The following is a 25254-nucleotide window of genomic DNA, read 5'->3' as shown; positions in this document are numbered from 1 at the left end:
AATGGTACCGGTACTGTACAGTCATTACCGAGAGCCATTGTCAACCTCTCTCACCATGATACCATCAGGTACTGGGAGGATTCTCCGACTGCTTTCTTCCTTTTCTTTCTTTCACTACTACTGGCTCAAGCAGGGAGACATAAGCAAGGAGGCTGACTGAATATCTCTGTCTCATTCTCATGGTCCGAGGCATCCTTGCGTCTTTACATCCAAGCGATGGACTGCGATACTATGTCGATAGATAATATACGTAGTATACATAGTAGATACTATTAGAGTGACATCCAATGACCTTGGTTCTGGTCAGTTGTCCCTTGGAAATAATCTCCCGATGGGGGCTTCAAGTTCTCCACATCCGTACTCCGTAGTCCGTATGTTGTTTATTATGGTTTATTTTAGGTTGATTTCTGGGTCGTCGGGCTAAAGTTGATATGAGCTCACATACATAGTAGATAGGAACCTACCGAGTATATAAATATATTCTGAGAGGATTAAGGTATGTATATGTATATGTATGACCAGGAGCAAGCACACGTGTCATGTCAACATCTCTATAACTACTACATTCTACAGTCTACAGTCTACAGTCTACAGTCTACAGCGTATATAATATAGAGAGTGTGCATCGAGAGGATAGATCGATCATAGCTGACTAGATACTAGTACTACTACTGGATCAAGTAGTATAGACGGTAGTATAGGAGGTATATGGTGGATTCCCCTCTCTGCCTTGTCTTCCCCTCACCAGCCACTCTTCCTCTCTCTCTCTCTCTCTCTCTACTACTACAGTGTACAGTCAGATGAATCTTTTCACATATCCCATATCCCATATCCATATCCAACTCATCTCTTATAACTCCTTCCACCGGCTGATCGGCTGATCTCTCTGCTCTCCCAACTCCTGTTACTGTTAGTCGGTTTAACTGCGTGATTGAATACTTCCCTCCTCCAACCAGAATCCTCCCGCCAAAGTAACAACTCATCGCTCGACTCGAACCACCCCATCCCCTCGTCTCGATTCGTTCGGATTGCATCGCATTGCATATTCCTGCATATTATTATTCCCGTTCAAAACAGAAGAGAGAAAAAAAAGACAAGGTCAAGAAAAGAAGAAGAAGAAGACAACAAAAACAGAGGGCTGTCGGAAACATCACAAGTTCTCGAGGAATTCTTTCTTCCTCTCTTCTTCTTCCCCCTCCATCTCCATTTCCATCGCTTGTTCTTCTTCTTCTTCTTCTTCTTCTTCTCTTCCCATGGAGGGGATCTCTTCTTCGTCTTCCTCTTCTCCTTCGTCCCCCTCTTCTCTCTCTTCTGTCCCTCGTTGCATGATCTGAGGACCATCATTCGTTCTTTTCCTTTCTCTTTTACTGTTCGTCACTGCATGTATTCATACTAATTCCCTCTCGCCATTTCGATCGCATTATTACAGCTCCTCGTGTAACTGTTGTTATTGTTGTTATTGCCGTCGCTCATTCTTCCTCTGCTCCATTATTACTATCGTCCATCCTTGATTCTTTTCCCTTGACTCTCTTCTCTCTTCGTCCTCTAATTTTTTTTTTTAATTTTTTTCTTAAATTCCTTTTAATACTCTGCTTACATATAGCTCCGATTTCTTCCTTCCGTGGTCTCGTTTCAGCGATTCCTACCTTCCCTTTCCTTTCCTTCCTCAGATCCGCCCGCAATGGCGACCGTGTCGAGCGCCCTGTCGGACTTGCCTTTGGAGCAGCTCGCTCTGTATCAGGCGTCCGATCCCTACTTATCGTCCATCTTCGTCTTCTACGGCCCCGTCGCGACCGCAAATGCCACTGTCAGCAGCTCGCGCATCCAGGCGCATATTTTGACCCCCGCCGGCTTTCAGAGCTATCCTCGGATCACCATCTCCCCCGCGGCGCCGTTGTATGCCGCTGTCAATCATTTACCGCGCGAGAAACAAGGCGATGAGATCTGTCGAGGTCTTGCGGTAAGCATGTTGAAATACTTTGCAGAGTTGTCCGACCCCGCCCGGGAATGCTTGGAAACAATCGCCCGCGCGGGGAAACCAGGTGGGAAGATACCGAAGCTGTTTGACGAGATGCACGCGGCGGACCTGGCAAACCGGATGACAAAGGTGGACCAGACCTCGGACATTGTACGCGACATACGCGGCGCTTTCCAGGAACGCAAAGTACCGTGGGTGGATATCGATCTGGTGTTCCCCACGGGGACGATACAACCCCCTCACCGGCCCGAAAATGATTGCGATGACGATGCTCTGGACGCGGAGGATAATCCCGACCTTCAGTACGGCCAGTACTCCCCCCTCGTTAGGGCGTTAGGGCCGCCCATGTTCCTACCGACCTCGCGGTTAAAACGAGCGCCGTCGCAGCCGACCAACTTGAGCAAATCCAGGATCTTCACGAGAAGCCAGAAGGAATCCCTTCGCCTCACCATGTGCGAACTGGTCGATACCGAGGAGAGATATGTGAGTAAGCTCTATAGTTTGGTGCGGGAGGTGGCCGAGGAATTTCGCATCAGAGCACAAGGTCGCGGACCCTCCAGTACCAGCCCGGACGAAGCCGCTCTGACCACCCTTTTCCCACCATGCCTCAACGAGATCCTGGACGTGAACCTTGGTTTTCTGGAAGTCATCCGCCACGTTCTCGAAGAAACAGAGCGGGAAGCCATCGCAGATATTGGGGATGACACAGAGCTTCCGTCGTCCATGGCCCATCGCATGTCATCCAGGGAAGGGAGAGATGCCATGGGTGCTGTCGCATTCGCAAATGCGTTGCTGGAGTGGTTTCCGCGCTTCTCACAGCCCTATGCGGACTACATGCGTGCCCACACGGGCTTCACACAGACCCTCAACTCATTCATGAGGGACAGGAACTCGAGTTTCTCCAAAAGAGTCTATGAGACTGGGGAACAACAGTTGCGATCCTTACTAATGGAACCCGTTCAACGCCTGCCTCGGTACAGCCTCTTGATCGACACGATGACCAGCAGTCTTCCCTTGATCCATCCCGCCGTGAAACCGCTCCTGAAAGCTCGAGATGTGATCAAGGATATATGCTCGCTGGATGATCCGTCATCCACGAATCACGACCAGAGCTTTCGGCGTTTGAAAGAGCTGGTGGATGGGTGGCCCGCAACCATCCTACCAACCGGACGCCTAATCACGGCAGTTGATTTCAACGAGCTGTCCCCCCCATACCACCTGGACAACCCTCCTCAGGGTCAGGGTTCGGGCATCATGCTGATCTACAAGAACTGTCTTGTACTCCTAGCCAGGACGCCCGGAAGCAGAACGACTGCGCGCGGGTTGCTGGCAGACCTCGACAGCGCCGCATCAGGTCCCATGACCTCACCTGGTCTGCAGACCGCGCCAGATATTAGGGTTGCGCAAGTTTACGATCTGCACACCGTACGTTCCATGCAATCCACTTGCGGACGCATTCTCTTCCTCGCGCCTACATCAGCCAAAACAAAGCCGAATCAGAATACCACCGTTGATCTTTTTGCTCTGGAGCTGAATGGGATGTATGAGGGACGGGCCAGTCGACTGATCGAAGAGATTGTCAAGGCAAAAATCGAGGGCCGCTTTTCCGAGTCCGAAAGAGAGAACGGCAGATGGACGCTCAGAAGTCCCACGGGCACGGTTGGGAACATCGGGATTTTAGCCTGCGTCCTGGAGGAGGAGCAGGACACCGTGTTGACTCGGACTAGCTTGTCGAAGATCAGAGTTGTGTTTGATACTCCCCGCACTATTTGCAGCAAGGCATTAAGCACCTCAGATGTGGAGGCCATTGTATCAGTCTCCTCCTCGAGTGACGACCAATATCGAGTCGACATGGACTCGGCGGTCGGTGTTAGTTCCTCAGATATCGTAACAGCGGATAGCTTCGTTCCTGTGCTGTCCAAACGACGTAAGTTCTTGCTCTCCTCCCACAGTGATACTCAATGGCCCCTGTAAAGACCTCCCATATTAATTTATGCATAGTGCTCAACACGCTGATGCCCCTACACGGACCCCGGAACCGGACCATGACGGAATCAATAATCCATTCGAATTTTGAGATTCTGCGATATCTCGCCGGTCATCTCATCACGCAGATCAAGGCATCGCGCGGCTTTCGACCTCCTTCGCCCACCAAGCTCCTCTCGAGCCTGTTGGGCGGCAGCGCTGGCGGTGGACAGTCGAAAGACCCTAGTGCATCAAGCCTCAAGGCGCCCAACTCCGCAACCTTACTTGGAGAATTCCCAAAGATGCCCCCTCCGCGGGCCAATCTTCCTCGCTCTAATACGATGCCTTCGGCATTCCCCGGGAAGGAAGAGACCCCGGTCAAAATCTCCGTCGTCGGAACGAGCCCGTCTAAGGGCCCAGACAGTCCATTCAGCCTGCTAGAACAGACTTTCGCGGCCTATGTCCTATCGCTGCAGTCTCGCAGTGGAAACATTGTTGGTCGGACCCTGAGGACGAGGGACAACGTTGACCGGTCATCAGTTAACGAGCTGTATAATGTCCTATTAGAAGATCCTGGGAAAATCCAAGCCGCAGCAGAAGTGCCCGTTGACACCCTGTTTGTCGCTTTCGAGACATTCATGGCGAATGCATGGAAGGAGCATATGGGCCCCGTGATAGACCCTGGCGTATTGAAACAGATTCAGAATCAGTTCGATACCATGTTTCCTCGCGACTTCGAGGAGAATTTCAGGAAGTTTCTCGTGGACATCAGCCCTCAAAATCGTCGTGCACTGGCGTCCTTGGTACGGTTATTGGCAGAATTGCTCGATGCATCGGGGAATGACGGCGATCGAGGTGCCTTGACTGCGGCATTCGCCGAAATTCTCACCACTGAAGGAGACCCCATGCAGCATATCTCCCTCTTGGATCGACTCGTGGATGACTTTGATAATCTTTTTGACGAGTTCATACCATCCGGAGCGTCACTCGACGGCATCCTAAGCAGTGACCAGACCAAACCAAGTGCCCGAGACGCAAGTTCCATCAGTTCCAATGCATCCTCTTTCCGAAAACGATTTGGCTTTAGCCTGCATCGAGACGGCTCCAAGATGGAGGGAGAAAGCAAGGTTTCGTCGATCTTGCGAACTCTTAGCAAGGGCAAGGGCTCCGGCGAGTCGGAATTCAACACTTCTCGCGGCTCACTGCTGCGTTCCAAGTCAATAGACATTGATAGCAGTCTCGGCCTTCTCTTACGCCCCGGCTCTCGCGATCGCGCCAGCGCAGCTTCATCTCAGGAGCATCTTCGACGACCCGACAGCTCGCAAGGACAGCCGCCGTCGCTCTCCTCACTTCGAGGGATCCCAACCAACGGAGTAGTCAAGGCTCGAAGGAGAAGACGGAGCTCGTTGTCTGATCTCCGTCCAGGGACAGCCTCCACAGAGACCTCTGCCGTTTCCCCGAACCAAAACCCGAGGCCTTCTACTCCCGTATCATCCGGCAATCCCTCTGGTAGCGAACTAATGACCCCAACCACCCAGCCCAGGCCGCAGACAAGTCACGGTTCCGGTTCAACTGCAAGAAGCACGTCCCCCGCAAAGAGTAGTTCCCCGACTCGGTTCCCCTCGCCCAGCCGACGATCACCCACTCGACCAGCCACCCCTAGCCGCAAAGAAAACATCGATCCCACTTTGAGTCGAACGGATCGGCCACAAAGAGAAAAGGGGGATGCCTCAGTTTCGCCAACTCAAGATCTAAAGAGAAGGTCTCGGGCAACCAGCATTCCATCATCCCGAAGTGTTGGACTGAAGGAGCGGCCTGGCTTGGTCAAAGCGTCTGATCCCAAACGGCCGCAAGCTCTGCACTCCGCGCAAAGATCGCTCAAACTGCGAATGCAGAGCCCACAGAAGGTAAGTTAGATTCATTTGCTGTGCCCTGGCTTTTTGTTGTCTGTCCCAAAAAGCCCCTTTCGCTCTCTGACAATTTACAGCTTCGAGATCGTCTCCAGAGTGAGAAGAGGACGCAAATCTCTGCTCAACTGGGCCTTAAAGAGGAGTTGGCTCTGATCGGCCAGGAGTTGGAAGCGTTGAAGGTCACCGCGCCTCAACAGACCAGGCTAATAACACAAGACCCTGGGTCTTTGGATCCGCCTTCATTCTTAGCGGCAACAGACGCGGTGGTCCTCTCTCACCATCTTCAGGATCTGGAGTCAAAGTTTGAGGTGCTCTCGCAAGAGCTGAACGGCCGAACTGCTGCAATCGAGAGAGATCTGGAATCGTCTCTGGTTGTCAGTGAGAAACGAGCAAAGAAGTTGGACGAGCTATATCGTGAAGCGAGCGCGGAGAATGAGGCGTTGTACGATCGATTCAACCTGGAGCTGGGGAAGATTGTAAGAGATGTGCGATCGGGTAGTGTGGAAGAAGCCTTGAAGGCCCAATTATCCGAGGCCATGGAGGAGATCGGAAGACTCAAGAAGGAGAACTTCAGATTGAAGCGGGAGGCTAGCGGTTTGCGTGCGCAGCAAGCCGCCGTAGCCTTGTTGAAGGCCAGTGAATAAACGATCATGCCGTCGATGTGTCTTTCTCGTTCGCGCCCAAGGAGTATTGTGGCTGGCCACCTCCGAGCCACGTTCAGCTGTCCTCTTTTTTTTTTGTCTCTTGGTTTGATACAGGCTCCCTGCAATGAGCACGACTTCATGCATCTTACGGGGGAGTGATAATCGTTGGTTGGTATGGTTTTTGCTTTGGGGTTCTCGTTATTTTTCCTACACATGGCACGGGCACCAACCCGACCTTGTCTCTGGTTCCATCTTTTGATACCACTATTTCCTTATCATGTCGACAAGGCTTTTCTTTTGTTATTTTTTGATCCGAATTCAGATGGCCAGGACGAAGAGATACGTCCAAGCCTGCACGGATCAGGTCTTTCCATTGTTTCGTTCTGCCTTCCCAGCTCTTCAACCAGCATCTCATACTCTTTCTTGTACGTGTATAGCAAATAGCGGTTTACCTCATAGCCAAGCCATTAATTTCAAAGGAACCTCATCAATTGACTTGAACATCCATTCCCACCGTATTGTCCATGGTATCGGGCACGAGAGTAGCTCCTGCGCCTGGGAGGCGGAGGGCAACCAGCAATCCAGCGTCGGCAACGCTAGTAGAACTTCACCCTCATGACCCTGGTAAGCGTGCTCCATGACCAGCACAGGGACAGTGAAACGGGTCTGCCCGGGGGCATCCCTCGCGAGTCGATCCAATAGCGCCATCAAGGCAGCATCTTTCCCTCCCCCTCCCCCTCCGGCTCCCTCACCAGCTATCCGCCGCAGCACCTGCAAGTCGGCCTGCTGCAGCGGGCGCACCCGCAACGAGACATTCCGCGCCGCGAAACACGCCCGCACGGCCTCCAGCTCGTCGGGCCGATACGTCCGTCCCGACACCGACACATCGGGATCGGGGAGGACGGCAAACCGCATCCAGAACCGATGGTCCCAGAGCGTCCAGGGCGAGTAGGTCTCCGCCGCGGCGGCGGTGGGGGGAATCTGCACAGCCTGCGTGGGGAGGCGGTGGCGCATGAAGGGCTGGCGGGCGAGACGCCATGTATTCCTGCTGTTGCTGTTGCTGTTGGTTGACAGCGGGGTGAAGAGCACGCCGCCGAGGGTGAAGGGGCGGCCGGGCTGTGCATGTACTTGGACTCGGGCTTCTGCTTGGGGGTGTGGTTGCGGGGTGGAGAGGGATGGGGAGGGGAAGATGTGGGCAGCGAGCTTCTCGAAACTCGGGAGGGGGAAGTGGTTCTGCGGATGCGGGGCGATGAGGTCCGTGATGCGGCGGAGAGTGAGGGCGTGGATCTGGGGGTCTGCTGCTGCTGCTGGCAGAGGAGTGAGGGGGCCCGGGAAGGCGATGTCCATTGACGCCGCGGCGGCGTTGAAGTCGAGCAGGCTGCATTGCCGGAGGAGGGCGTTTGAGTGCTCCAGGGCTGTGTCGAGGAGGGCGTGGCTGGCGCGCGTGAGGGAGAGGATAGAGGGCGGGTGGAGGGCGCGGGGCAGCGCGGACGAGGCCAGGAGGGCGCGGATAGCGTTGCGCGGGGTCAGGGTGGGATCGAAGTTGGTTGGGTCGGAGACGAAGGGGACGCGGTGGGCGTGGCAGGTGGCGAGGAGGGCGGATTTGGGGAAGGCCAGAAGCGGGCGACAGATGAGGATGCCACCGGCGGCCATGGTGATTCGGTCGTGGCGGTGGCCATCTTTACCGCTGCTGGTGGTGCTGGTGGTGCTGCTGTCGCCATGCTCCTTCTCCTCCTGCGGCGCTGGCCCACGGCCCGCCAGCAGCGTCCTCCTCGACCCGCTCTCCGACACTCCGTAGAGGCCGTGGCATTCCGGGATGCGCGCGACGGCAGGGATGCCCGCGAGGCCGGCGCCGCGCGCGCCGCAAGAGAGGCGCCACAGGGTAGTCTCGACGTTGTCGTCCTGGTGATGGCCCATGAGGAGGGCGGGAATATCTCTGTCGGCGCATGCGCGGCCGAGGGCCTGGAAGCGCAGGCGGCGGGCGTGCGTCTCGAACGCGGAGACATTGGCGGACGACGGCCATTCAAGCTCAAGAATCTGAGCGTCCAGTCCTGTAGAATCGAGTTAGCCCTGTCTGACGCGAATCCCTAATACCCTTTCTGACTAGAGGAGGAGTGAGGGGGGGGGGGGGGGGGATGGGCGTGCTGGCAATACCTAGATCCGCAAGCCAGCCGGCGACAGTCCGCGCCTCGCGGGAACTCTCCTCGCGCGCCTTGTGGTCGACCACAAAGGCTGTAACGCGCAAATCGGGGACGAGCTTCTGCGTCTCTAGCTGCTTGCACAGGTATGCTAGGGCCATGGAGTCGGCGCCGCCGCTTACGGCGAGGCCAAGGTGCCTAGGGGTACGGCGTGGGTTTTGCCAGCCCGCCCAGGAGAGACGTGACTCGGTCCATGCTCGTTGAAAGTGCTCTAGAAACTGGGAGGCTGAGATGGCCTTTGGAGTGAATTGTCGGGAGAGACATGATGTAGCAGCCATTGATCATTCTGGCTTGATTTGGAGATGAGAGGATGAAGAGGGAGAAAGAGATGGAGATGGGAGACTGTTCTGCAGATTCTTGGCAGCAGCATCACCGAGATACATATATATATATATTGTCAACGGAGTGCACACTGCATACGGTGTAGCAATATAATATAAACAAAATAAAAATAGAAAAAAAAAAAAACAGTTCAACATTAATGCTCCTTCGCTGGAGCATCGCTGACGCTAATTCATCGATCAAGTACATTGTGTTCTACACAATTGCAGCTCGGCTCGCCACAGACCATAGATCACAGGCATCAGATGCCAACTCCAGGTATGTGAGAGAGATATCAAAGAGATGGAATGGAAAGAACCACAAAACAGAGACAAAATACGCTGCAGGAGTCCAGCCAGTTAAATCCTCGAAGTCGGTAAAGGTTACGAATGTCCTTCTCTACGCGTCTCACGAGTTGTGGATTGATGCAGAGCCTGATCCCGATGCTGCCATGGAATGAATACTGCTGGGCTGAGCATCAGCATCTCCGCTGCGCAGGCCTGGCTCTAACGAATGCGGTTGGCTCGGAGGCACGTCGGCCGTGTGATTGCTGTGGTCGCCTTCGTTTCCGGGCCCGGGCATGGGTATCTCCTTCTTTCCATTCGCCTTGTAGAACAGGACCATATCCCCTCCAGTCCGCCAGATGTGGGCGCGAATCGTCGCGAGAGTCATGTTTGATGGGATCAGCTGAATCAAGGTTAGTCAGGCTGGAGAGAATTGGACGAGCGCGTGTAAATACCATGTTGTGGCAGTAGAGCTCCAGGTATTCCTCAGGTTTCAGTGCTCCCTCCGGCGGTTCTTCCGAGCTCGAAGGGTCGATCCTTTCCGCCACATACGCGAGAATCTTCTTCGCGCGCAGCATCCGGTTGGCATTCAGGCGTGAATTGTTAGCGGCATTGGGTACCGATCTAGAAGATACATGTGTCAGCTGAAGTCCAGCAAGCGCAGGGGTCAAGGTTGGGGACTTACAGGTCTGGTTTGGCAACGGGTGGCAGTAGGTCGTCGTAGGGCTTGAGAATGAAAGCGATCTTCACAGGTTCCTTCAAAGGCAGTTGGTTCTGTACGAGCGTTAACTGGGTCGATCCCGCGGCCAGGAAAAGAAGAAGAAGACAAAAAAAAAAAAAAAAAAAAGCTGCTCACCTTCAAGAGCAACTCAGCAAGCCACATTGGGATCGACTTCTCGAGCTTGTCAATTTCCTCCCGGATACTCCCGACACTGCCTCTGTAAAGATCTGAGGCCACAGCAGTATCCCCAGATTCCTCCTGAATGATGACAGCTGTGCGCGGCGGAATCTCCAGCATCGGCGCCTCGCTCTCTGGACTGGGAGTGATGGTCGACACCAGCTCCTGGCCGGGGTTTGCTGCGAGAAATTCATCATACTCATGGCGGAGTTTCTCTACCAGACCGCCAAGATTGCTTTCAAACACCTTCTCCTCTTTAACAGTCAGGGACTCATCGACTTCCTCCGCTTTTTCCTCTGGTACTTGTGGCTTCACCTCCGTGGAAGTCCGGCCCAACTTTTTGGGAAAGTCCATCCGAAACTTCTTACCGAACAACGATCCGGTTCTCTTCCGCTCCTGATTATCGGGCTCGACCGGTGACTGAGGAAGTGCAGTTGGCGTCGGATCTCCCGGGGTGGTTGGGTTCCTGTCGCTGTCCGTGGGCCCGTGAGGTCTCGTGGGCGAGAAATAGTCAGATTTATCCGACATGGAATTCCTCGCAAAATCGGGAGCCTGGGGCGAGGCCAGGTGGTCGTTGAACTCTCCTGGTGATGTGGCCATGTGGTGGTTGTGATTGTTGAGCATGGAGGAGGTGAGCGACCCTGGAGTGTTGGCGAGATGAATCCCAAAGCCCGGCGTCGTAGGGCTCCCGAACGATTCGTTTCCAGGGCGGAAGGCGAGCGATGACGGATCATAAGGGATTTGAAGGCCCAGATTCCTGGGCGCATTGGGCGATGGGATATCCATCGGCGCGGTAGTCGATGTGTGCTGTCTGGCTGCTTCTTCAGCTTTTGCAATAGCCGTGGCCCGATATTGCTGGTCTCGTTCAATTTCTTCATCCACCAGGGGAGCAAAGAGCCAACGCAAGACCCATTTGCCCAGATTGACTATGCAAGGTTAGCGACCATGCGTTTGGAAAGCACAATAGAAGCCGGTCCACATACTTCTCTGATCTTCCCGCATCTGCGAGTAATCCGCCAGATCCGCCTCGTCCGCATAGACCTCGGCGTCAAAGCAACGATTGAGCTCCAAGATGACAGACAGTCGGCCCGTCCGGATATCAACCGTACACCAATGAGCGATGGTCTCGGTGGTATTGATCTCATTCGCGACATCGTCCATATGGCGCTTGCCAAACGATTGTATTGGTTTACACTGAGAAAAATGTTAGCGGAGCCTCTTCACAGCTACTGTGGGGCTGATGATACCTTCAAGAGATCCCACAGAACGACCTCTCCGGCAGAGTCTTGAGTAAGTGTGCGCTTGCGATCGTTCAGTAGACAGTGCTTGATCAACCCGTCTTGACCTTCGATCGTCTCCTCCGGTAGAGCGTAAACGGGGAGAGTCAGACCCAGCTCGTCATCCACGTCGGCCGTAGGGGGCTGCTGTCCATTCGGTATCAAGGGCATCAATGTGCCTGGAGGCATCCGCGACTTGGGGAAGATCGAGGTGCTTGATAGTTGTAAAATCGACTCATACGGGATCTTGGTGCGCCGTCCGCTCTGGGCTGAGGAATCCTCCGACGCGGCAGTTTCCGACCCGGAAGAACTCTTGACCTCTCTCGACACAGGCGGCTCGATTTCGGCAGCGGTGTCGATATCGTACCACCGATTGATACTGGACTTGGGCGTGGCTGTCCAGATGTAATCCCCGGCGGCGACCACGTTGATCACGCCCTCGTGTTCCTGCAACGCAGCGACACTGATTCCCTGCTCTACATCCGGCGAGTCTCTCGTATCGGTTTTGGCGACTAGGCCGGAGCGGTCGCTTGAGTAGAAGACCGACAGCTGCGGATGGTTGGAGTAGAGCGACCAGACGCTATCGTTGTGCATGGTCAAGGTGTGCATGCATCGTCCCGCGGTCACAGACCAGATCTTGATTGTCTGGTCCGAGGAGGCGGTCAAGATCTTATCGCCGTCGCGATTGATCAGGATGTCGCGGATGTTGTCTGTGTGACCGACGAACTTGGTGATGAGCTTCCCAGATTTGGGATCCCAGAGCCGAACCACGCTCTCCGGCCCGCCGCTGGCGAGCACCGAGGAAACCGCACCCAGGGCATAGATGGAGCCTTTCGCCGTATTCTCGCCTCCGCAGGCATCGACGTTCAAGACCTCTCCGCCGCCATTCAGATCCCACAGGTAAAGCTTATGATCGAGGCCTCCTGAGGCGACCCAGTTGGCGTGGCTGCCGGGTGTTGCAAGGGCCTTGACGTAGTCTGTGTGTTTCCCGATGGGCGCTGGGACTTCCGTGGAGTCTGAGTGCGGCCGCCATAGTCTCACAGTGGTGTCCGAGGACGCCGATACGAGGGCCGAGTTGTTCTGGGTGAGGACGATGTCGTTGATCCAGTGGCTGTGGGCCTGCACCTGGTGTCTGAAGGTCGTCGGCCCGGGCTTCTGCGCGCCCAGGGTTGGGAATGGCTTCTTGGATGTGGAGGAGAGGGGGAGGTTGAGATCCCATGAGCAGATCACTCCATCGCGACCTGCGGAGTACCTTGAGGGGGGAGAGGGGAGTGGAAGTTAGCGCGCGGTGTTCTGACCGAGGACAACGACTTTGAATTCCAGCCGATAAGAAGCCACAGAAAACCCACAGAAGGCCGAGAGAAGGAAGGGGCGCTCACAGGATAGAATTGTCTTCGTCAACGGTCAAGCTGTTGACGCCGAGTCGATGACCACCCGGCGCATCAGGCAGAGGGAGCACTAAGTTGGCGCACAAGTCAGATAAGACGCATGTCGCGTGATTGGCATATTGGCATTGAGCGAAACAGTGCACACAGAAGAGAAAGAAAGACTAACCATAAGCGACCCTCTGTTGACTTGGTTTCCGTGCCATGCAGTGTGACTGTGTGACAGCCTGAGAGGTCGGAAGATGTGGCACTACCTACTAGAGTCTAGAAGGAGACTTGGAGAGGAGACGGGGGGGGGGGGAAAGTGGATTGCGGAGTGTTATCCGCCAAACAGTTTGGGAGGGGAGGGAGTGATCGATCAGCGAACGTGCAGATGTTGGGTTTAGGGGATAGAATGTCCGGCAGGACGATAATGTACAAGAATTCAGAATAGAGAAAAGGGATGGAAATGAGAGTAGGACGGATAGATGGAGATGGAGGGAAAAGAGGAGGAGGAGGAGGATGTCAGAGCGATGGAGTGATAGAGAGAGAGAGAGAGAGAGATAGTGTCACTTGAAGTGCTAAGAAAGAGGAAGAGGAAGATGATGATTATGATTATGATTATGAGATTAAAATGAGCAGATGGCTTTGTCTCTTGAACTAGACTACTACTACTACTACTACTAACTACTTACTACTAACTACTGTATCCCATCCATCAACGAGGAACTAATAACTATCCATCCGAATGCAGCTTAACACGCAGCTTGGCCAACGCCACCCCAGGGGAATCAAGCAGTTCAAAACGCACATGAGACTGAGAAAAAAAACATCATCCAATCCAATGAGATTCCAAATATCAAACCCAACACCAACACCAACAACAGAGTTGCTCAAATCTCGAGTCTCCCACGACGTGGGTTGCTGATATCATGCATCGCGATGACCTCCATACTACGACCTCCCTCCACCATCTCCATCACTTCCCTCCTACACCTACACCTACACCTACACCTACACTTACAAGACGATGGTTCCGGGGTTGAGGAGGAGTGTTGGGCAGATGGGGTGGTTGTTGAGGGGAGGCGTAAGTTGGTGGATTGTATTCATGAATAGGTAGGTATGTTGTATATGTACATGTATCTGATTTGGTATTTGTATTTCTATTGGGCTCTAGAACAAGGGAAAGGCTATACATATAGGCCCACAAAGCAGTGGCCAGACAGATCGTCTCAGCTCTACTCCAACTCCTTCTCCGACTCCTGCTTCCGCTCCAGCGTATTCCACGCCCACTGGTAACTCCCCAGGAACACCGCGCCCCCGATTCCAATCCAGGCCACCCGCGGCCCAATGCCGCGCCAGAACGCCCCGAACCCTTCCGCCGAGATCTCCTGCACCACGTCGCGGATGCGCACCCGCGTGCCCCCATCCCCGCGCCGCGCTAGCATCACCCGCGTCTTGATGACATCCAGCGGTGTCGTGAGCCCCGCGGCAATCGCGCCCGCCACGCTGCCGAACACAGCGCTCGTGGACGCAGACACCTGGACCGGTGTGCCGGCGTCCAACGTTGCGCCCGTGCTGCCCGCCACAAGCATGCGCTTGGCATACGCCTCCTTCATCGACTCCCACATGGTAAACTGCAGGACGGTGAAGGGGATTTCGCGGGCGATCGTGATGCCCGCCCCGCGGTACAGCTCGCGCACGACCTGTGCGTACCCGCGGCGCGCGCCCGTCACCGGGTCCGGATGCCGCAGGGCCAGGATATCCTTGAGGGCGAGCAGGCTGGAGCCGCCGAAGAGGCCGGCCTGGGCGCGCTGCTTGACGACCTCGGTGGGGACGCGCACGGCGCACGCGGCGATCTCGCCCATCGACGAGGCGAGCGAGTGTGTGAGGACGATGTGGGTGCGGGACGGGGCGTCGGTGGCCACCGGGGGCAGGAGGGAGCGCTTGACGCCGTCGTAGACGATGAAGAAGGAGGCGGCCGAGGGGGCGGAGCCGAAGAGCACCGAGGGGAGACCGGCGTAGATGCCGCGGATGGTTTGGCGGAGGGAAAGGTTGGGCGAGGGCGCGGATGGCGCATGGTGTCTAGCCTTCTGGAGCCGGGTTTTGATCGTGTCCAGCGGGTACAGCGAGCAATCCACGGTGAGGCCGGCTATTGCGCCGGACTGGAAGTGGGGAGGACAAACATTAGCTGAGTGTTTCGAGAGGGAAAACCGGAGAAGGTCCCAAGGAGGGATATCGCTCTGCAATGCTAGAGACTAATCAAAAGGAATATGGCATACAATAAGAGATCTGCTCCATAAGGAGACCAATGGCGCCGCTTCTGTTTGCTGGGCCATGGGAGATGGAGAGTTCGAGTGTCTTTCGAATGTAATTGAGTCACGTTCTACCTCAACATGTCTGGCCGAAGCAGCGCGGTGCACAGTGGCTTGAATTTCAAGCTAAACAAGACTCCCGATGGCAGTACTCAATCGAGACCAAAACGGAGTCAATTGGCCCAGCGGAGGTGGTCGTTGAAATGGGACAACGCCGTGGAAGTCCGTGTGAAGGTTGAAGAAGCTCAAGATTTCGATCAACTCCGATATCCGCAGGGCTTCGAGCCAGCGCTAAAATCCGCGTTATCTCCGCGCCCATACGTCAATAGCTTCATGAACGACTACTATAGAGTGAAAATGCCAGTGCTTCTACTGGGTGGTGGACCGTCTCATGCGTATCATTGATTTTGATTTATAATATCTACCTAACCACTCTGCCTCGTGGATACACAATTCGAGACAGGTGCATATAAACAAGAGGCCCTCATAATCACACTACTACTGATAATAAAGGAGTACCGCAGGCAACAAAGAACGTGAAAAAAAAAGAAGAAGAAGAATTGAGAAATCTAACAGCCAACCCCTCTATCCTGGGAGTCGGAAGTTGCTTCGGCAGTCCACCCGTCAAAAGATAAAAAAGAAAGAAAGAAAAAGGACCACTACGCCGCAAGGAAGAATAAAAGACATCACCATCGAATCCTTTTTGCCAACGCTGAGATCAACGAATAAAATGATACACAAGGACGATTTGATTTGATGAAGAGAATGAGAGGAAGAGGAAGCTCAGCCCGCACAATCAAGGAGGTCAAGTGGAAAACAAACGGCCGCCCACCAAAAGAGAGAGGCTAAACCGATCATCATAGCGAATTTAGGGCAGCCAGAGGGGATCATAAAAGATAAGGCAGGTCAAGGGAACAAGAAGCGGAAGAAGGTCAACAGATGAGAGTTTGATAAGAATGAAGCCGAAGTAACCAAAAAGAAAGGAGAAGGGGGGGAAGGGATGATCATGTTCGTACGGGCGTTGGAAAGGAATCTATGCACGAAGGATGGAGAGAGAAGGAGAGATCATCGAGATGAGCTAGCTCATTTGGCCTTGCTGGGGACCGGCTGCGAAGGGGAGGGAGGCTCCAGAACATGGGTATGGTTGTCGGCTTTGGTGACCTCGCCAGTAACCTCTTGACGACAAACTTGGATGTTTCGAACCCATTCGTCGGTCAAAACGTCATCCAGAGTGGCCCGGTCCTTGACGCTGACCTTGAGCATGCGACCGATGATATATCGGCTTTCACGGGGTAGAATCCGGAGGAGTCTCCAGGGACCCTTGATCACTTCCTGACGTTGGCTTGCTGCCTGCGCCGAAGCGGGGAGTGGAGGTGCCTCTTTGCTTGTTGTCCGGGTGGTCTTGTTGAGGTTCCCATTCGTCTGGTCCTTGGGACTCTCCGGGAGCCGATTCTCCTCGCTGGTAGCGGAAGTCGACCTGACTGGTTTCTTTTCCGAATCCGACTGCGCCGATGCTTCACTGGGTCCGGTCTTATCCTCCGCTGACTGATCTGGCTTGCTCTCGTCGGCCACTGCTCCCAGATTGGGAGCTGATTTGATGGGTCGGTGACGCTTGGGATCAGCATCGGGAACTGGAGTTCCGGGTGTTGGGTTGGACACGAAAAGCCGGTATGAGTTGTCGCTAACGCGGGGTTGCTTCCAGGGGAACCGTCGCAGAGTCATGCAACAGAAGATGATAGCCAAAGACCAGATATCGGTAGGGCGGGGGTCGTATTTCTTTTCGTCGTAAACCTCGGGGGCGAGGTAAGGATCGGATCCGACGATGCCTGTAGCCAAATTCTCGTTAACGGACAATCCCCGAACCAAGCGGGCGTTGGACTCACCAGAAGCAGGGACAATGTCATTCTCGAAGGGGTATCGGAAGACAACGGCGCTTCCAAAATCGATCAGTTTCATGATGCCATGTTCATTGACCACGACGTTGTCGAGCTTCAGATCGCGATGGGCCAGGCCCATTCCGTGTAGATAGGCCACTCCACTCAGAATCTGCTTGAAACAGCAGGCGATCTCGTCCTTCGACATCTTCCCGGTCATGACGATGGCAAACAGATCAAAAGGCGCATACTCCATGACCTCGTACCAATGGTTCCCTTCGTGGATGATGTCCAGAGTCTCGATGATGTTGCCGTGATGAAGCGTGGACCCAATGCAGAATTCAGCGGTGACCTTTTTGGAGTATTCCTTCGATGTCTCCCACGAATGGCGGTCCCGAAACTGTTTCACAGCAAACGTCACGCCATCGCTGTTGCGCTTCAGTAACCGGACCGAGCCACCGGCACCCGAGCCTAAGACTTTGCCGAGCTTGCCGTATTTCGAGTTCAATCCATGGTCATCGGCAAATGGGACTTGCTCTGAAGGGGTGCTCTTGGCGGAAGAGCGACTCGAGCGCTTGGGCATGGCGGAGGAGGAGGAGGGGGACTCCCCTCGCTTGTGTTTGTGGTGGCCCATCTTGAAGAACCGCTTGAGCTCCGACATATGGCCATGATGTTTCCCTTCTCCCTCGCTCTGTCGCGGGTCCTTCCGGCTGCTGAAGATGCCACTCCGCTTGTCACTGGACTTGAGGTCCCCCGCACTGGCGGAGCGGGGGGTGCCAGGGCGACCAAATGTGGACGAGTGCTGGCTGCGGCGTTTGGAATCACGGCCCCCAAAGATAAAGCGGGCATCAATCTGAGTGAGGTTCTTGGATTGCGGCGGCCGCTTGCTGCGAGCGTAGGGATCATTGGGTTCTCCAACCGGTGTGATGGTGCCGGGTGGGGTGAACTCTCTCGGAGTCATGGGCGGACTTTCTTCCTGAGAGCTGGCTTCGGCTCCGGGTCCGAGGAAAAATTGGGCCCGATGCTTGCCTCCGTTCGACGGGTGAGATGACGTTTTCGACACATCGATCTGCTTGGCCAACTGATCGGTTGACGACGGTCGGGACGAGGGCGCGCTCTGGGCGACACCTCTCGTTTCGCCGATCACGGGAGGAGAGGTCTGTGGGGTCATTGCGGCCACGCTGTTCGTCGGATGGGCGACAGGAGGAACGTCGTGATGTTTCGCTTCACGAGAATGGGTGGCTGCCGGTGTCAAAGGAGGCGATTGCATGGGGGACGCCCGGGGAGATGGCAAGACGGAACCATTCATTTCTCGGGCACTGCGATTGCTGGACTCCCGGGAGACGGCCTGTAGGGGAGGGGATTGTTTGTTAGCGGGATTGCCTGCGGAGCGGAGAGCGAAAACCGTGCCCAATTGACTTGGGGGACATAGCCAGCATGAACAACGGGCGGCCTTGCCAGATCAGCAGCCGGTGACGTACCCTTGATGATGGAAGAGAGATCGGATCGTAGGAAAAGTTCCGCAGCCGGGTCTCCTGCAATTGCGATGACTGGAGGCTCGCCGCTAAAGCGCGCAAGTCTTCGTCATCTTTCCGAGGTGCCGAGGAGTCCGGCGGGGGGGTCTGGAGAGCTTCCGATAACTCGGGCGGTTCGATCTCTTCGGTGATGGTCGAGAAGCGAACCTGACTGGGATGTGCCTTGTGCATGGACTCGTGGTCGTAGGCATCCGTAGCCTGGCCAGCCAGGGCCGGAGGTTGCTCCTGAGTTGGGCGAGTTGCTGTCCGGGTAGCCCTGCGTTAGAAGGGGACGACCAACACAGAAGAATGAAACGATTGAATGCTTACCAGAATCCATGTTGTTCGCAGTGTTGGCAAATTCAGACGCTTGAGACGTCATATGGACTGGTCAGAAAACCGCAATGTGGAACGCATGCCCCTCCACGGGTATGAAATTGCAGGGAAGCCAGGCGAGGTGTGACGATGGCGTCGTATCGATTTTCAGACCATACAATTACCGATGCGACCGCGACTCGAAGGGAGATTCGAACATATAGTCCGCAAGTGAACCAGATGGGAATGAAATTGGGAAGAGGGAGAAAGTTGATGAAAGAGAGAGGGAGAGGGAGAGTAGTAGTCGTAGTCGTAGTTTAGTGGAGGAGCAAAAGTCTGGTCGAGCGTCCTCCGTACGGCGAACAGGGCAAGCTAAGCTTGTGGACGGAGACGGCGGGATGGCCGATACGGGATAATCGGTGGGAAGGAAATTTCACTACCTTAAGACTTGAACTCGCCACTGGTCGGGAATTAAAGGAAGAGAAGAATGGTGTTGTCTGCTGGCTTTAGAGGGGGGGGGAGGGAAGGATTTTGTTTTATTGGTAAGATAAGTGGTGAGAATGATGCACCAGATTGCAGCCAGAACGATCGACAAGAGAGAGAGAGAGAGAGAGAGACAAAGGAAGAAAGAAAGGAAAAAGAAGAGAAGATATTGATTATGATTATGATTATGATTATGAGTATTATTGAACGGCGGCGGCAATAGCGGCGACGGATCAAGTTGGAGAGGAAACCAGCTTTGAGTCAGATAATGAATTCCTACGGAGTACTACGGAGTACTTCGTCGTCTTATTCTTCTGAATCTTCTGGAGGAGGTTGAAGAGTTCCTTTCGATTGCAGTCCATCACTAGGGAGTAATGGATTTGTCCATCAGGGAAATGGCGCCCATTTAAATAATCCCCATTTCTTGCCTCTTTTTTTCTGTCCGATCTTGGCAGTGACATAGGATGGACGATGGACGATGAACGATGAACAAGAGAGCGTCCTTGGCGCTGGAGTCGAAGTGTTCGGAATCACACGGAGAGACGTTGAATGTTTTTAATATGATTCAATCCCTTTTTGTTCTTTGCCTCTTTTTCTTTTGGACTATTCGATGCTGTCTGTTGGCAGGGTTGGAGTCTGCCCGAGTCTAGTTCCGGCGATGACGCAGTTACTGGCAGACAGGTAGATATCCAAGTCCAACTCTTCCATGCCCACCTCCAGGAAAGTATTCAAGTATATTTACTCCTTATTATCCTCCAGACAATGGAAAAGAAAATAATAAGGTTAATGCGAATATTACACCCCTTCCAGGTCATCTGTACACCAACAGTCCAGGCAACTTATCAGCTGGATCATGGCTGACAGTCAGTCTGACTCTGACCCGATGCCGTCTATCCGCTCATGCACGTCTGTCCCACGGGCCACGATGACTGTTCCTCCCTTACCCCGCTAGATTTTTCTGGATTCTTATCATCCTTCTTTAGCGTGGTCCCTATCCTTGTCCGGACGGTCATATGGATAATGGTCGGCCCCTGTACGGACGATGGGGTAGTATCTGTCTGCGTGGCATGGCATGCAGCGGCTAATTGACCTAGATGGTTAGATACGTCCATAACTAGATACACTGGTACAAGTTCCCCGGTAATTCCAGTACGGCTCCGGATACAGAATTACAGATACCGTGGGGTACCTTTGGTCACACACCCACACTAAGCCTGTTTCAGCAGCCAAGCAGTTCAATGGGGCCTTACCGGAAACAGTCTAGTACGGGAGATCATGTTCTAGCCTTTCCCAGCATCAGTTCATCTTCCAGCCAAGTTATAACATTACTCCGTAAACATATAACACAGCAGATTACCTACTTATCCCTGGGATCCTAGTTATCCCTGGGATATCAGAAATCACAACTCATCATGCTCCTGTCAGCGCCGTGGGAAATTCCCCGAATATGGGCCGTGTGGAGTTATATTCCTTTGCTACTACTTACATAGTAGTACTACTACTACTCCGTACTCCGTATGTATGTTCAGCCCTCCCCTAAGCCATCCCTTCCGTTTCCCCATTCCAGGCACTGCCAAGACCCCAATTATCGAGGACATTGCGCGGATGTGCAGATTCCCCATGCCTGCCAAGCAAAGTCACAAGTCAGAGGAGATCACAGACTTCATAAGTTTGAGGACAAGGATGCCAATTGCGTCACCTGATCACCTATCCCTTTGCCTCTGTCTTGGCCCGGTGCTGCTTTCTTGGCTTCCCAACACCGGGAGACAACATTCAGCCTGGAGGTCGATATCTTTCTATCTATCTATCTATCGGTCTATTTATTCGAACTTCTCCGTGGATGGTTAGACTCCTCGGTCACACCAGGACGACCCTGGTCTGGAGTAGTTGCTCTCACATGCCAAGGAAATTTGTCCCTCCCCAGTCACCGTTCACTGTACTTTTCTTCTTCTACTCGGCGGAATTCTCCCACTGGGGCGGAATCCCACAGACACACACCCGCCGTTTCCTACTCCGTATGTTGGGCCGATCTCTCTCTCTCTCTCTCTCTCTCTTGCTCCCGTAAGCAAGGCTCGATTCATGCGTGTAGATGCTTGGGTATTCGACAACGCTCTATATCGCATGCAAGTCCTATAATGTACACATTGTAACAAGCGCCCAACCCAAATCAACGCCGGTGTCGTAATCCCAAGGCAGCATATACAATACAAAGTGCGGACATCACCCTTCTCTTTCCTCCTTCTTCCGTTCCCATCCCTGTCCCTGTCTCCCAGCCTCACAGGACATTCAAGGAACAATCTGGATACCAATGGACTTGGCCTGCGCCATAATACTCTTGCACAGCCCCGGGAGAGTCAGGCCCGATAACCGCGTCTCGGACTGCTTGATCTTGGCGATCTCGTACACATGCTTCAGGGAGACCTTGCCGATGGTCTCGTGGCCGGGGTTCATGGCGCCGCGGATTCGGTTCTTGCGGGGTTCCACATTCGCCGCTTGCAGGAGGAGATATGTCGTCGTCGGCGTGCGGAGGTCGAAGGTGAAGGAGCGATCGGGACGGACGGTCACTCGGGCGGGAATGGGCACTCCCGTGTTGATGTGTGCGGTTCTGGCGTTGAATTCCTGGTGGCATTGTGAGCACGCTCTTCCATCCAAAGGGATCTTTTTCCGTCTCTTCTTACCTTGCAGAAATCCATACTCTTGACACCTTTGCTACCCAGGGCTGGACCGACGGGGGGACTCGGGCTGGCCTGTCCAGCTCCCACAATGAGCTTGACGATCTGATCTTTGGCCAATGCTTTCTTCGCCATGATGCCGGGTGTTTAATAGAACTGAAATGGAACCGTGAAAGAAACCCCCTCGATGTCAGTGAGCTTTGCCAACCGATCTATGGATGTGCTGTTCTGCGGCCAAGTTTTATTCATAATAATAATCCGGGCTTAGGCCGCGGGACCGGAGTTACTTTACACCGCCAGGCCCAGAAAAAACAAGAGAAATTGCCTTAGAAAAATGGAACAACTGCTGGACGTCATCTCATGATACAAACAGAACAGATGGGATGATTTTGGTTGTTTGTAGGCATCGATAGATACATTCTTCATTATTGAATCAGCCGTTCGGTGAGAAATAGAAATAGTCACTTCGTAGTCCTCTAGACCAAATACTTCCTATCTCATTCTCTTTCCCCCCCCCCAAACCCCAAAAGAAACTTCCCATTGAAAGCCGGTCGACACCTTTTGGGCCCCGCGCGCTATTGGGTCTCCCTCTTTCTTCCTCCCCTCCAACAACTACTGAATCCCTCTGTCCTGACCATCCATCCCATCTCTTATCCCACCCATCATGAACTGGCTCAAGTCTACGTATGTTTCTCTTCCGACTGACTTTGCTGATATGTCATATTCGCTGTGCTGATAGATCGTTCTCTCTAGCCTCGCAAGTGTCGCAGGCACTCAGGAGCCCATCTATGGGCCTGAGGCCATCCAGTCCGTCGCCCAGCAGGCCCAACACACCCCCTATACCGAGTTGACCAAGGACGATCTGCGGTGGCGCGCTTACCAATATACCAATGTCGAGACCCATACCTTCTATGCGATGGCCGACAATGGCACCCTGGTCATGGTGCAGGTGATCTACAGCAACATCGCGTGAGTTTATTGAAATCCCCGGTCCCGGTTGGCTGGATCTGGGGCGCTCCTACACTGCAAAAACTGCGATGCGATAGAGACAAGAATCTGACTTGCGTATCAGAGGAATCCACACCACCGCGCAGTTCAACACCAAGATCTTCAACCTCAACGGCGATGAACCGCACGTCTGGCACTCCGACCCGCTGTCCAACTACATGTTCGACGAGCAGATGCTTTCCTTCGGAGCCGACAACCTCGCCCTGACACTGAACGAGGAAGGGAATGCATACACCATCAAGTCCGCCGTCAACGACGATAGTCTGGTGAATCTGACCTTCACCCGCACCGCTCCTGGCTTTGTCGTCGGCAAGGACGGCACTTCGTACTTCGGCACCGACGCCGCCAACCCCTGGGGTTCGATGATGCACGCGTTCTGGCCTCGGTGCCGCGTCGAGGGTACGATCACGACGAAGGAGAAGACGTATGACCTTGCCGGTCGGGGAATGTTCATTCACGCCATCCAGGGCATGAAGCCCCATCACGCCGGTAAGCCCCACCCTCTGGTCGCAGCACGGGCAATGTATGAGTGGAGAGAATGCTAAAAGGCCACAATAGCTGCGCGCTGGAATTTCGTCAACTTCCAGACCCCTTCATACTCCGCTGTTATGATGGAATTCACCACCCCTCCTTCGTACGGCTCGACAGTCGTCAACGTTGGTGGTATCGTCAAGGACAACGAGATCATCTACGCCGGTACGACGAACTCGGCGGTTCACACCGGATCGTCCCATGACTCGGATAGCGACTGGCCCCAACCCACGTCGATTAAGTGGTTGTGGGAAGGCAAGTCGAAAGACGAGAAGGAGATTCGCGCAGAGCTCGAGGGACCGCTCGGCAACCGGTTAGACCGCATCGATGTCATGGCCGAGGTGCCGGGCTTCGTGAAAGCCATTGCGGGCAGCGTTGCTGGAACACGGCCGTATATATTCCAGGTAAGCGGCCTCGAAACTTTGCGGAGCACATAGCGTTTTGTATTGTGCTGACAGATGGCTAGTTCTCTCCTCAGGAGAAGCTCTCGCTGAAGCTCAAGGTCGGAGACGAGGAGATCACGGAGGAAGGATTCATGTTCTCCGAGGCGACCTTCATTTCCTGAATGATTCTACGTACATATAACACCCCTGGAAGGAACTTATCCACGGCGTTTTGAGTATTTTTGCTACATCCTCTGGTTGATATTCATACACCACGCACCGCTCGTGTGCTCCTAATTATCCATATACAAAATTAATGCCATTCCTACTCATCATTCTGAACACACACAAGTGTTGTTTTCTCTCGCACCTACCGAAGGGACCACGTCCAACACCAGTTTCATGTTTGTGTTGATTCACTGGAAGCATCTCGCCTCCCACAACCCCTTCAATAGACCAAACACAACAAGTAACACAATAGCACAATAGCACAACACCATCAAGTATATCTACAACAATGTCCATTCCAAGCTACCTATCTACTCCCTCTTTCCTTACACAACACCCTCAAGCCTCTCTCTCTCTCTCTCCCTCTCTCCCTCTCTCCCTCTTTCCCTCTACTATCACTATCTACACCCTCAACCACACCATACTCACCACCATGGATCCCAATTCCCCCCAGAACAGATCGACCCGCGGCCTACTTCTCAAAAGCCACCGCCGGCGGTATGCCTCTTCCACACCTCCTCCTTGGCATAACATACTGAACCCTCCTAAACCACCACAGCCACCTCCGCGACAACCTCCTCGGCATCAGTAAGTCCTCACGCCACCAACACACCAACACAAACCCCCCTCCCCCTACCCCCCTTCGAACACCCTCAATCTAACAAGAATCTCTACCCCAGCTCGGCCCGCCATCCGGTAAACCCCCTACTCCGCCCCACAACACCCCAGGAACCCAATTCTGACGACCCTCCCAGCCGTCTCGCGCGCCGCGGCGGCGTCATGCGCATCAAGAGCGACATATACAACGAGGCCCGCGTGGCAATCAGACAGCGTCTGCGTGAGGTAATCAATGCCTCCTTTCCTCTCCTCTTCTCTTCTCCGAGTATGAATACGGTGTTACGGGGCGTACGGCGACGAGGGGGGGGGAAAGTGGTGTCGGTTTCGTGTGCTGATCTGATGTCCCCCGTGATCCCTAGGTTTTGTTTCAGGTTGTGCAGGTGCTGGATTCGGCGAGTACGCATCGGCATCAGCGGAAGGTATGGCTTACTGTCCCCCTTCCCCCTCCCCTCAAACAGATGATGGTGCTGAGGA

At 54.0% G+C, this 25254-nt stretch overlaps 7 protein-coding genes across 7 annotated transcripts, besides 18 other annotated features; 2 read left to right on the top strand and 5 right to left on the bottom strand.

Moving 5' to 3' along the window:
* Window positions 1–561: 561 nt before the first annotated feature.
* Window positions 562–601: a microsatellite.
* Window positions 602–751: 150 nt separating this feature from the next.
* Window positions 752–779: a microsatellite.
* A 436-nt stretch (window positions 780–1215) lies between these two features.
* Window positions 1216–1247: a microsatellite.
* Window positions 1221–1251: a microsatellite.
* A 430-nt stretch (window positions 1252–1681) lies between these two features.
* Window positions 1682–6497, top strand: ACLA_014920 (putative Rho guanyl nucleotide exchange factor; the record flags this gene model as incomplete). The annotated part of the gene is made up of 3 exons (XM_001274480.1): window positions 1682–3905; window positions 3980–5850; window positions 5931–6497. The coding sequence occupies 3 exons, from the start codon at window positions 1682–1684 to the stop codon at window positions 6495–6497; spliced, it is 4662 nt and encodes a 1553-aa protein (XP_001274481.1).
* Window positions 6498–6950: 453 nt separating this feature from the next.
* ACLA_014910 (tRNA lysidine(34) synthetase) lies at window positions 6951–8796 on the bottom strand (the record flags this gene model as incomplete). Its single annotated transcript, XM_001274479.1, has 2 exons — window positions 6951–8548; window positions 8652–8796. The coding sequence occupies 2 exons, from the start codon at window positions 8794–8796 to the stop codon at window positions 6951–6953; spliced, it is 1743 nt and encodes a 580-aa protein (XP_001274480.1).
* Window positions 8797–9424: 628 nt separating this feature from the next.
* Window positions 9425–13066, bottom strand: ACLA_014900 (WD repeat protein; the record flags this gene model as incomplete). The annotated part of the gene is made up of 8 exons (XM_001274478.1): window positions 9425–9703; window positions 9756–9924; window positions 9986–10074; window positions 10157–11124; window positions 11182–11392; window positions 11446–12727; window positions 12855–12933; window positions 13030–13066. The coding sequence occupies 8 exons, from the start codon at window positions 13064–13066 to the stop codon at window positions 9425–9427; spliced, it is 3114 nt and encodes a 1037-aa protein (XP_001274479.1).
* Window positions 10112–10147: a microsatellite.
* Window positions 13067–13382: 316 nt separating the features above from the next.
* Window positions 13383–13403: a microsatellite.
* A 100-nt stretch (window positions 13404–13503) lies between these two features.
* Window positions 13504–13545: a microsatellite.
* Window positions 13505–13545: a microsatellite.
* Window positions 13508–13545: a microsatellite.
* A 284-nt stretch (window positions 13546–13829) lies between these two features.
* Window positions 13830–13864: a microsatellite.
* A 213-nt stretch (window positions 13865–14077) lies between these two features.
* On the bottom strand, window positions 14078–15178 carry ACLA_014890 (putative mitochondrial carrier protein (Pet8); the record flags this gene model as incomplete). Its single annotated transcript, XM_001274477.1, has 2 exons — window positions 14078–15097; window positions 15122–15178. 2 exons carry the CDS (start codon window positions 15176–15178, stop codon window positions 14078–14080), a joined length of 1077 nt encoding a protein of 358 aa, XP_001274478.1.
* Window positions 15179–16237: 1059 nt separating this feature from the next.
* ACLA_014880 (putative protein kinase) lies at window positions 16238–18924 on the bottom strand (the record flags this gene model as incomplete). The annotated part of the gene is made up of 3 exons (XM_001274476.1): window positions 16238–18376; window positions 18510–18805; window positions 18873–18924. The coding sequence occupies 3 exons, from the start codon at window positions 18922–18924 to the stop codon at window positions 16238–16240; spliced, it is 2487 nt and encodes an 828-aa protein (XP_001274477.1).
* A 527-nt stretch (window positions 18925–19451) lies between these two features.
* Window positions 19452–19491: a microsatellite.
* Window positions 19492–19511: 20 nt separating this feature from the next.
* Window positions 19512–19537: a microsatellite.
* A 1160-nt stretch (window positions 19538–20697) lies between these two features.
* Window positions 20698–20732: a microsatellite.
* A 397-nt stretch (window positions 20733–21129) lies between these two features.
* Window positions 21130–21164: a microsatellite.
* Window positions 21165–21369: 205 nt separating this feature from the next.
* Window positions 21370–21394: a microsatellite.
* Window positions 21371–21394: a microsatellite.
* A 232-nt stretch (window positions 21395–21626) lies between these two features.
* Window positions 21627–22147, bottom strand: ACLA_014870 (mitochondrial 54S ribosomal protein uL11m; the record flags this gene model as incomplete). Its single annotated transcript, XM_001274475.1, has 2 exons — window positions 21627–21959; window positions 22019–22147. 2 exons carry the CDS (start codon window positions 22145–22147, stop codon window positions 21627–21629), a joined length of 462 nt encoding a protein of 153 aa, XP_001274476.1.
* Window positions 22148–22676: 529 nt separating this feature from the next.
* Window positions 22677–24116, top strand: ACLA_014860 (survival factor 1 family protein; the record flags this gene model as incomplete). Its single annotated transcript, XM_001274474.1, has 5 exons — window positions 22677–22696; window positions 22766–22981; window positions 23085–23509; window positions 23579–23955; window positions 24018–24116. The coding sequence occupies 5 exons, from the start codon at window positions 22677–22679 to the stop codon at window positions 24114–24116; spliced, it is 1137 nt and encodes a 378-aa protein (XP_001274475.1).
* Window positions 24117–24507: 391 nt separating this feature from the next.
* Window positions 24508–24553: a microsatellite.
* Window positions 24511–24553: a microsatellite.
* Window positions 24554–25254: the final 701 nt, after the last annotated feature.

The sequence above is a fragment of the Aspergillus clavatus genome, genomic scaffold (genome assembly GCF_000002715.2).
Source record: "Aspergillus clavatus NRRL 1 1099423829795 genomic scaffold, whole genome shotgun sequence".
Taxonomy (NCBI): Eukaryota; Fungi; Ascomycota; class Eurotiomycetes; order Eurotiales; family Aspergillaceae; genus Aspergillus; species Aspergillus clavatus.
Note: the sequence above shows the minus strand (reverse complement) of the source record. Positions and strands in the feature narration are given on the sequence as shown.